Source organism: Cherax quadricarinatus, chromosome 44 (genome assembly GCF_038502225.1).
Source record: "Cherax quadricarinatus isolate ZL_2023a chromosome 44, ASM3850222v1, whole genome shotgun sequence".
Classification (NCBI taxonomy): Eukaryota; Metazoa; Arthropoda; class Malacostraca; order Decapoda; family Parastacidae; genus Cherax; species Cherax quadricarinatus.
The window spans coordinates 4,104,863-4,115,242 of record NC_091335.1 but is presented as its reverse complement, the minus strand read 5'-3'; the positions used below and the strand labels follow the sequence as shown (position 1 = coordinate 4,115,242).

Here is a 10,380-nt window from a genome sequence, read left to right as displayed (position 1 = left end):
TTAAGGTACTGAGGTAATCAGTCCCTCAGCCTTGGTTAAGGTACTGAGGTAATCAGTCCCTCAGCCTTGGTTAAGGTACTGAGGTAATCAGTCCCTCAGCCTTGGTTAAGGTACTGAGGCAATCAGTCCCTCAGCCTTGGTTAAGGTACTGAGGTAATCAGTCTCTCAGCCTTGGTTAAGGTACTGAGGTAATCAGTCCCTCAGCCTTGGTTAAGGTACTGAGGTAATCAGTCCCTCAGCCTTGGTTAAGGTACTGAGGTAATCAGTCCTTCAGCCTTGGTTAAGGTACTGAGGTAATCAGTCCCTCAGCCTTGGTTAAGGTACTGAGGTAATCAGTCCCTCAGCCTTGGTTAAGGTACTGAGGTAATCAGTCCCTCAGCCTTGGTTAAGGTACTGAGGTAATCAGTCCCTCAGCCTTGGTTAAGGTACTGAGGTAATCAGTCCCTCAGCCTTGGTTAAGGTACTGAGGTAATCAGTCCCTCAGCCTTGGTTAAGGTACTGAGGTAATCAGTCCCTCAGCCTTGGTTAAGGTACTGAGGTAATCAGTCCCTCAGCCTTGGTTAAGGTACTGAGGTAATCAGTCCCTCAGCCTTGGTTAAGGTACCGAGGTAATCAGTCCCTCAGCCTTGGTTAAGGTACCGAGGTAATCAGTCCTTCAGCCTTGGTTAAGGTACCGAGGTAATCAGTCCCTCAGCCTTGGTTAAGGTACCGAGGTAATCAGTCCCTCAGCCTTGGTTAAGGTACCGAGGTAATCAGTCCCTCAGCCTTGGTTAAGGTACTGAGGTGATCAGTCCCTCAGCCTTGGTTAAGGTACTGAGGTAATCAGTCCCTCAGCCTTGGTTAAGGTACTGAGGTAATCAGTCCCTCAGCCTTGGTTAAGGTACCGAGGTAATCAGTCCCTCAGCCTTGGTTAAGGTACTGAGGTAATCAGTCCCTCAGCCTTGGTTAAGGTACTGAGGTAATCAGTCCCTCAGCCTTGGTTAAGGTACTGAGGTAATCAGTCCCTCAGCCTTGGTTAAGGTACTGAGGTAATCAGTCCCTCAGCCTTGGTTAAGGTACTGAGGTAATCAGTCCCTCAGCCTTGGTTAAGGTACTGAGGTAATCAGTCCCTCAGCCTTGGTTAAGGTACTGAGGTAATCAGTCCCTCAGCCTTGGTTAAGGTACTGAGGTAATCAGTCCCTCAGCCTTGGTTAAGGTACTGAGGTAATCAGTCCCTCAGCCTTGGTTAAGGTACTGAGGTAATCAGTCCCTCAGCCTTGGTTAAGGTACTGAGGTAATCAGTCCCTCAGCCTTGGTTAAGGTACTGAGGTAATCAGTCCCTCAGCCTTGGTTAAGGTATTGAGGTAATCAGTCCCTCAGCCTTGGTTAAGGTACTGAGGTAATCAGTCCCTCAGCCTTGGTTAAGGTACTGAGGTAATCAGTCCCTCAGCCTTGGTTAAGGTACTGAGGTAATCAGTCCCTCAGCCTTGGTTAAGGTACTGAGGTAATCAGTCCCTCAGCCTTGGTTAAGGTACTGAGGTAATCAGTCCCTCAGCCTTGGTTAAGGTACTGAGGTAATCAGTCCCTCAGCCTTGGTTAAGGTACTGAGGTAATCAGTCCCTCAGCCTTGGTTAAGGTACTGAGGTAATCAGTCCCTCAGCCTTGGTTAAGGTACTGAGGTAATCAGTCCCTCAGCCTTGGTTAAGGTACTGAGGTAATCAGTCCCTCAGCCTTGGTTAAGGTACTGAGGTAATCAGTCCCTCAGCCTTGGTTAAGGTACTGAGGTAATCAGTCCCTCAGCCTTGGTTAAGGTACTGAGGTAATCAGTCCCTCAGCCTTGGTTAAGGTACTGAGGTAATCAGTCCCTCAGCCTTGGTTAAGGTACTGAGGTAATCAGTCCCTCAGCCTTGGTTAAGGTACTGAGGTAATCAGTCCCTCAGCCTTGGTTAAGGTACTGAGGTAATCAGTCCCTCAGCCTTGGTTAAGGTACTGAGGTAATCAGTCCCTCAGCCTTGGTTAAGGTACTGAGGTAATCAGTCCCTCAGCCTTGGTTAAGGTACTGAGGTAATCAGTCCCTCAGCCTTGGTTAAGGTACTGAGGTAATCAGTCCCTCAGCCTTGGTTAAGGTACTGAGGTAATCAGTCCCTCAGCCTTGGTTAAGGTACTGAGGTAATCAGTCCCTCAGCCTTGGTTAAGGTACTGAGGTAATCATTCCCTCAGCCTTGGTTAAGGTACTGAGGTAATCAGTCCCTCAGCCTTGGTTAAGGTACTGAGGTAATCAGTCCCTCAGCCTTGGTTAAGGTACTGAGGTAATCAGTCCCTCAGCCTTGGTTAAGGTACTGAGGTAATCAGTCCCTCAGCCTTGGTTAAGGTACTGAGGTAATCAGTCCCTCAGCCTTGGTTAAGGTACTGAGGTAATCAGTCCCTCAGCCTTGGTTAAGGTACTGAGGTAATCAGTCCCTCAGCCTTGGTTAAGGTACTGAGGTAATCAGTCCCTCAGCCTTGGTTAAGGTACTGAGGTAATCAGTCCCTCAGCCTTGGTTAAGGTACTGAGGTAATCAGTCCCTCAGCCTTGGTTAAGGTACTGAGGTAATCAGTCCCTCAGCCTTGGTTAAGGTACTGAGGTAATCAGTCCCTCAGCCTTGGTTAAGGTACTGAGGTAATCAGTCCCTCAGCCTTGGTTAAGGTACTGAGGTAATCAGTCCCTCAGCCTTGGTTAAGGTACTGAGGTAATCAGTCCCTCAGCCTTGGTTAAGGTACTGAGGTAATCAGTCCCTCAGCCTTGGTTAAGGTACTGAGGTAATCATTCCCTCAGCCTTGGTTAAGGTTCTGAGGTAATCAGTCCCTCAGCCTTGGTTAAGGTTCTGAGGTAATCAGTCCCTCAGCCTTGGTTAAGGTACTGAGGTAATCAGTCCCTCAGCCTTGGTTAAGGTACTGAGGTAATCAGTCCCTCAGCCTTGGTTAAGGTACTGAGGTAATCAGTCCCTCAGCCTTGGTTAAGGTACTGAGGTAATCAGTCCCTCAGCCTTGGTTAAGGTACTGAGGTAATCAGTCCCTCAGCCTTGGTTAAGGTACTGAGGTAATCAGTCCCTCAGCCTTGGTTAAGGTACTGAGGTAATCAGTCCCTCAGCCTTGGTTAAGGTACTGAGGTAATCAGTCCCTCAGCCTTGGTTAAGGTACTGAGGTAATCAGTCCCTCAGCCTTGGTTAAGGTACTGAGGTAATCAGTCCCTCAGCCTTGGTTAAGGTACCGAGGTAATCAGTCCCTCAGCCTTGGTTAAGGTACTGAGGTAATCAGTCCCTCAGCCTTGGTTAAGGTACTGAGGTAATCAGTCCCTCAGCCTTGGTTAAGGTACTGAGGTAATCAGTCCCTCAGCCTTGGTTAAGGTACTGAGGTAATCAGTCCCTCAGCCTTGGTTAAGGTACTGAGGTAATCAGTCCCTCAGCCTTGGTTAAGGTACTGAGGTAATCAGTCCCTCAGCCTTGGTTAAGGCACTGAGGTAATCAGTCCCTCAGCCTTGGTAAGGTACTGAGGTAATCAGTCCCTCAGCCTTGGTTAAGGTACTGAGGTAATCAGTCCCTCAGCCTTGGTTAAGGTACTGAGGTAATCAGTCCCTCAGCCTTGGTTAAGGTACTGAGGTAATCAGTCCCTCAGCCTTGGTTAAGGTACTGAGGTAATCAGTCCCTCAGCCTTGGTTAAGGTACTGAGGTAATCAGTCCCTCAGCCTTGGAATTGATGTGAAGATCACCGTAGTCGTGAAGACTAAGGTGATCTTCACATCATTTTAGTTTCACTTGACCCTTTGTTTACATAGGTTTCCGCCTCAGAGATGATAGAAACTTTCTTAGAAAAGTCCTGACAGAGCCTGGATTTACTAGAAGGAAAAAAAGGATTGATTTACTGAGTGTGATCAAGGTCTATCCTGTATTAATACTGGTAGAATTACCGACATTATGTTAAGTAAAAGACACAGGTGCAACTAAAGTGGCAGTCCAATGATTACAAAGGTACATAATTGGTCCAGGGACTGGGCCCCAAAGTTTTGATAACTGAAAAAGTTACAAAGGTAATGAACTAGATCTGGTCAGACTCTAATGTGACATTTTGTGACAACGTTTCGCTCTCCAGAATCTTTAACAAGCTGTTACAAACAATACACGGACACAGAGGGTATTTAGTGAGATGTAATACTGGTATACTATATATACCGCTCCTGGAGAGCGAAACGTTGCCACAATAAAATGTCACATTAGTTGCACTTGTGTCCTTTTACTTAACAAGGTCTATCCTATGAACGCTTTCTACAGAGAAATACACATTGATGCTGGGGAAGGGCTCTTGATCCTAGTAATTGGAGCAATCTTCCTCTTTCTTGAATCAAACCTGATTAATGTACCTTCTGTCCCTCAGACGCTGTAAGACTCTTTCGCGTTTAACGCTTCCCCACAACCATGATACCGTTGTTTTCACTAGTTACACTCTCGGATAATACCTGGCATATTTCTGTACGGGATACTTTGATAATTAGGTATTATTGAAATATTTATTTCATGATTAAATTGTGCAGTGTTTCGTGCAACATATGTACCACGGTGATCGTCAGGGTGCCACGGTGGTTGTCAGGGTGCCACGGTGGTTGTCAGGGTGCCACGGTGGTCGTCAGGGTGCCACGGTGGTCTTCAGGGTGCTTTGACTGGTCAGTAGCGGGAGTGCCAGGGCCACAGAAATAAACTTAACAGACGGTGTGAAGCAATGCCTGGCGACAGTGTGTGTGTGTGTGTGTGTGTGTGTGTGTGTGTGTGTGTGTGTGTGTGTGTGTGTGTGTGTTTGTTTGTTTGTTTGTTTATGTGTATGTCAGGGGCTGTGTCAGTACCTGTGATATTTTACGTGATGCGCAGGTGTTAGTACTCCTCACACCTCTCATCATTTGATACACAAATGCTAACCAATATCCACTTTCAGGATTTTAATCATCCCACGGTTGCTGTGTTTGGGAGACTACAGTCTCACTCTTGTGTACCGGACACACACACGATTCACTCGCGAATAATCACACAGAACCAGCACCACTGAGTTGGGACTCCCAGGTCGTAATGCTCGTTCAACATAACTTAACACACTGTCCTGCCTTTCGGAGTAAACACAAAATCAACGTCGAGCGTCTAGATCTACCTCACCTTCAACACTCTCACTGGCCACCTCGCTGAAAGACCCAACTTTGAGGAAGTCTCTTTCTCAACTTCTGTAACTGAAACTAACCTCTTATACCAACTTTGATTTCAGTTTTATTTTCACTAACCCCCTACCCTCACTAACCCCTAACTTTGCACCCTCACTAACCCTAACTTTGCACCCTCACTAACCCCTAACTTTGCACCCTCATTAACCCCTAACTTTGCACCCTCACTAACCCTTAACTTGCACACCTCTGCCTCTCACATCGTCTTAACCTCCCCACAGTGCTCTATGACCCTCACAGGTTTAGCACTTAATTTAATTTTAATAATAATTATAATCATAATTATAGTCAATAATACTAATAAAATAATAAAATAAATACATAATAATATGAATGAACAGTGAATGCCTCAGCACGGAACTTCGTCCGTCATCAGATAACCTGGAGTTTACCTGGAGAGAGTTTCGGGGGTCAACGCCCCCGCGGCCCGGTCTGTGACCAGGCCTCCTGGTGGATCAGCGCCTGATCAACCAGGCTGTTGCTGCTGGCTGCACGCAAACCAACGTACGAGCCACAGCCCGGCTGATCAGGGGTCTGTTGGTAATCCCCCTTATGTGTGCTGGGAGGCAGTTGAACAGTCTCGGGCCCCTGACACTTATTGTATGGTCTCTTAACGTGCTAGTGACACCCCTGCTTTTCATTGGGGGGATGGTGCATCGTCTGCCAAGTCTTTTGCTTTCGTAGTGAGTGATTTTCGTGTGCAAGTTCGGTACTAGTCCCTCTAGGATTTTCCAGGTGTATATAATCATGTATCTCTCCCTCCTGCGTTCCAGGGAATACAGGTTTAGAAACCTCAAGCGCTCCCAGTAATTGAGGTGTTTTATCTCCGTTATGCGCGCCGTGAAAGTTCTCTGTACATTTTCTAGGTCGGCAATTTCACCTGCCTTGAAAGGTGCTGTTAGAGTGCAGCAATATTCCAGCCTAGATAGAACAAGTGACCTGAAGAGTCACTTGAGATAAGATTTCGTTCGGATTTTTAACCCCGGAGGGTTAGCCCCCCAGCACCCAGGATAACCCAAGAAAGTCAGTGCGTCATCGAGGACTGTCTAACTTATTTCCATTGGGGTCCTTAATCTTGTCCCCCAGGATGCGACCCACACCAGTCGACTAACACCCAGGTACCTATTTGCTGCTAGGTGAATAGGACAACAGGTGTAAGGAAACGTGTCGAATGTTTCCACCCGCCGGGAATCGAACCCGGGCCCTCCGTGTGTGAAGCGGGAGCTTTAGCCACCAGGCCACCGGGCCACACCACGCTCCTGGAGGAGGCCGTGAAGCAGTAGGCTTAACAGTAGGCCCACGTCCTCGGGGCGGGTTACGCATCCTCCGTTACACACACAAAAAAGGAACAGGATAAATAAAATGAAGATAACAGATTTATTCATTATGGAGTTGTATAGGAATGTATCAAAATAAATTTATTCTCTCTCTCTCTTTCTCTTTTACACAGGGTTTTACTAGGTTAGTTTAAGGTTCCTAACTTTATTTACAAGCTTAGAGCTGTTACCTACATCAGCTCATTCTCTCTCTCTCTCTCTCTCTCTCTCTCTCTCTCTCTCTCTCTCTCTCTCTCTCTCTCTCTCTCTCTCTCTCTCTCTCTCTCTCTCTCTCTCTCTCTCTCTATCTATCTCTTGGTTTGTAAGGTAAGGTCATTCTACAGTGGAATAATAATCTCTCAGACGTGAGATCCATTATCTATTTGTTTTACTCGACTGTTGACGTAGGATGGCAGGTGTAGCCGGAGGGTATGGTGGAAACTTATTCGATGAAGCCCAATGTTTCGCTACAGACAACGTTTCTCTCTTTGTGTACAGGTTTATCGAGTAATGATATGATAAAAGTTTATCCTGAAGGAAACATGATAAAACTCTACACAGAGCCAAACATGATAAAACTCTACACAGAGCCAAACATGATAAAACTCTACACAGAGCCAAACATGACTTGGTTAACACAGAACGAAACAATTTAAGGCTCTACACAGTGAAACGTGGCTTCTTAAAGCTCTACACGGAGCGAAACATGTCTTGATAAAGCTCTAACCCAAAGCGATACGTTGCCTGTAATATACGGTATGTTTGGTGGGCACAAAACTTCTCTCTACCATCTAATAAAAATGACCGCAGCTTCTTGGGTAAGAAGAGTGAGCATCCAACACACAGACGCTTCACCAACACTGACATATTCACCAACACACACACTCAGGCCAGCATTCAGATACACTCCCTCAGAGAATAACTTTCTTAAGCTCAGACTCACTTCTTCTCATTTCAGAACGTATTTTCAGTTGTGAAGTAGGCTGACAGCCTAACGAAATCAGCTTTCCGGTGATGGGAACTACACCAGGATGATGGGGAACATAATGCAGGCGTGATTGACCTCATTTTCGTCCGTGATTTTGTACGTGACAACCACGGACACCTGTTTGGGGAAGACAGAAAGGTAAGGCCAGGTGTAAATACCAGATGACTGGTGTTATGCAATACAGGGATACTTCTTCTGGATCATTGATGTATGGGGACGTATTATGCAATAATACGGGGGGATTACCAACAGACCCCTGGCAGTCTTCAAGCTGGCACTGGACAAGCACCTAAAGTCAGTTCCTGATCAGCCGGGCTGTGGCTCGTACGTTGGTTTGCGTGCAGCCAGCAGCAACAGCCTGGTTGATCAGGCGCTGATCCACCAGGAGGCCTGGTCACAGACCGGGCCGCGGGGGCGTTGACCCCCGAAACTCTCTCCAGGTAAACTCCAGGTCTCCAGGTACAGGGGCTGGCGTTATGCAATGCTGGGATACCTTCCTCGAATCATTTATGTACAGGGGACTGGTGCTATGCAATAAGGGGATACCTTTCTGGGATCCCGCAGCTACCAAAGCACACTTGGTTCTACTAATAATTCAATTATGCTTGATACACTGATGTGTTTGGTCACGTAATCAACTGAGAATGATCATAACCAATATGAGAGAGTTGCAGAAAGCGCATGATACTGACTGCGGGGTACTCAGCATAGACGGGCATTAAAGAGCTGTACTTGTAGGTTTGTCCAGGCTGGATGGGACACGAGCCTTGTACCAGGAGAGGGCAGCCACTAGGACCTGGCCAGGGAAAGTCCACACCTCCTATGTTTGCGTTGATGACGGTATCCAGGATAGTACCCTCGTGAGCTGCAAACAAAACACCGATCATTATTTACTATCTACACCAAGAGAAGAAGAGTTTGTTGAAGTTATTAACCCCGGACGGTTAATACTGTAAACAGAGAAAGTCGCGCAGTGTGGCTTGATTCCATTGTGTGGTTCTATGTCCTCCCCCAGGATGCCACACACAACACTAGACTAACACATGGGTGTCTATTTACTGCTAGGTAACAGGGGCAGCAGGTGTTGGGGGGACGTTCATAGGTCTCTTCCCGCCCACGATTTGACCCGAGGACCCAGGTACCACTGCGCTCATATTTTAGCTGACCTCGCATACTTCTGCAACGCAGCGTCACCACTGCGTCTACATGCAATGCTGTACAATCCATTAAGATTTAGCACTATATGAAATATTATTATTATTATTATTATAGAATGATAATTACCTGGTATGAAGGTAATATTAACATGTTGAGAGCTGGGTCGTGGCACTATACAAGGTGGTATGTCACAGTCAGTGATAGAGACCTCCAAGACCTCGGCGTCAGAACCTGTCAACCACAACCATATCTTAGTTAACTTATACTGCAGATAATTAAAACTGTCTCGAATGAGAACAGGAGAAAGTAGAGATGGAAACTGTAGTACACTTATGACTTATTTATAACAGTAGCACTTTTGTTTGTCCTCAGTGTCTGGGAAATAGTAAAAGAATATTATGAAAAACAGTAATGCAATATAGTAATGAGACTTCGTGACACGATCTTCATGAAGTTCAAAGTTGAAGCTGAAGTAACCACGTCACTACTTACTTTAATATCTTCTGATGCTGCTGTTTTGTCTTTCTTAATAGCACTTTTTAAATAATTTATTTTCACATAACTGTCAAAATATACAGGGTATATTTTCACAGTTATGGTAAAGGTAACGCGTGTTGTCCTAAGTCAGACAGGGCTCTTCATTTTATATCTTATTGCAAATAAAACTTTCCAGGAGAGGAGGGGGGATTCTTTACCACCGGTGATGGGTTCTTGATAAGGAATTGTATCTCTTTTCCATTCTTGGATCACACTTCGCTGCCTGACTTTCCCCAGGTACTGTATAACTCCTACGAGTCTATGCTTCCCCATAAACAATAATAATAAACGGTTCCAAATATATGCTGGTGTCCTTCGTCATCGTGTACGAGGCTGTGCGATAATTTAAGACTGTATTGACAATTTTTATACAGTTGTTCAAGAAATGTCGAAATAGCTCATTCATAATGATGTTATCAACCAATTTAACCAAGTATCTCAACTTTGCCCGTTGTAACTAACTGATTGTAATTATAACTTAGGCTACACAAGGTTGTGACTCAAGTTCCTGGACACAATGGTTGACTCTGCTGTAGCCCTCAGGATGAATTCGGGGAGTATAACAACGCTAATAAATGTGTGTGTGTAGAGGCTCTCACCACAGTCCTGGTAGAAGGTGGCAGCAGCCCATCCCTCCAGCAGCAGCACCACTAGCAACACCACCACCTGACGAGTCATAATGTATGATAACATGGATCCACACACACACCTCACAGGCCAATAATGGATGCTCACATTCTCTCTTATATATATATCTATGCTGATGACTAGGTAACAGATGACTCTTCCTTCCTCCCTCCTCCCTCCCTATCTTCTTTCCTTTCTTGATTTCTCCTCTCCTATTTCCTTCCCTCCCTCCTTCCCTCCCTCCCAGTAAGATGTTGATAATCACTACACCTTAAATGGAGAGGGAATTAAGAATTATTTTTAGTAGCTTCATTAATAATTTCCCTGAGTACAAGGTGTGTGTGTGTGTGTGTGTGTGGACTTTAAACCTATTACCACTCCCTGATAACAGTTCAAATTATGGTGCACCACAAGTACACCTGAACGGAGTTCCGTTCGGGTGCAATACTTGGGTATCTTTAATTTGGAAACGTTTCACCACACAGTAGCTTCATCAGTTCTTACAAAGGAGAATGGTGAAGAACAGGAGGAGTTTG

At 45.8% G+C, this 10,380-nt stretch overlaps 2 protein-coding genes across 2 annotated transcripts in view; one reads left to right on the top strand and one right to left on the bottom strand.

Moving 5' to 3' along the window:
* Positions 1-6,581: 6,581 nt before the first annotated feature.
* On the bottom strand, positions 6,582-9,950 carry LOC128697525 (NPC intracellular cholesterol transporter 2). Its single transcript, XM_053789291.2, has 4 exons — positions 9,817-9,950; positions 8,807-8,911; positions 8,215-8,387; positions 6,582-7,639 (listed from the first exon to the last, which is right to left on the bottom strand). Exons 1-4 carry the CDS (start codon positions 9,908-9,910, stop codon positions 7,556-7,558), a joined length of 456 nt encoding a protein of 151 aa, XP_053645266.1. The 5' UTR covers positions 9,911-9,950; the 3' UTR covers positions 6,582-7,555.
* LOC128697516 (DNA polymerase lambda) overlaps positions 7,528-10,380 on the top strand; it is a 40,055-nt gene continuing 37,202 nt past the window's right edge. The window contains exon 1 of the mRNA XM_053789265.2: positions 7,528-7,660. The gene's annotated coding sequence lies outside the window, so the exon portion shown is untranslated. The remainder of the gene's footprint in view (positions 7,661-10,380) is intronic.

Coding starts and splice junctions, on each gene's coding strand:
- LOC128697525 (XM_053789291.2), bottom strand. CDS start 9,910: ATGTTATCATACATTATGACTCGTCAGGTGGTGGTGTTGCTAGTGGTG. Junction 8,912..9,816: donor CACCTTCTACCAGGACTGTG/GTGAGAGCCTCT, acceptor TGTGGTTGACAG/GTTCTGACGCCGAGGTCTTG. Junction 7,640..8,214: donor TCTATGCTGAGTACCCCGCA/GTCAGTATCATG, acceptor TTCCCCAAACAG/GTGTCCGTGGTTGTCACGTA.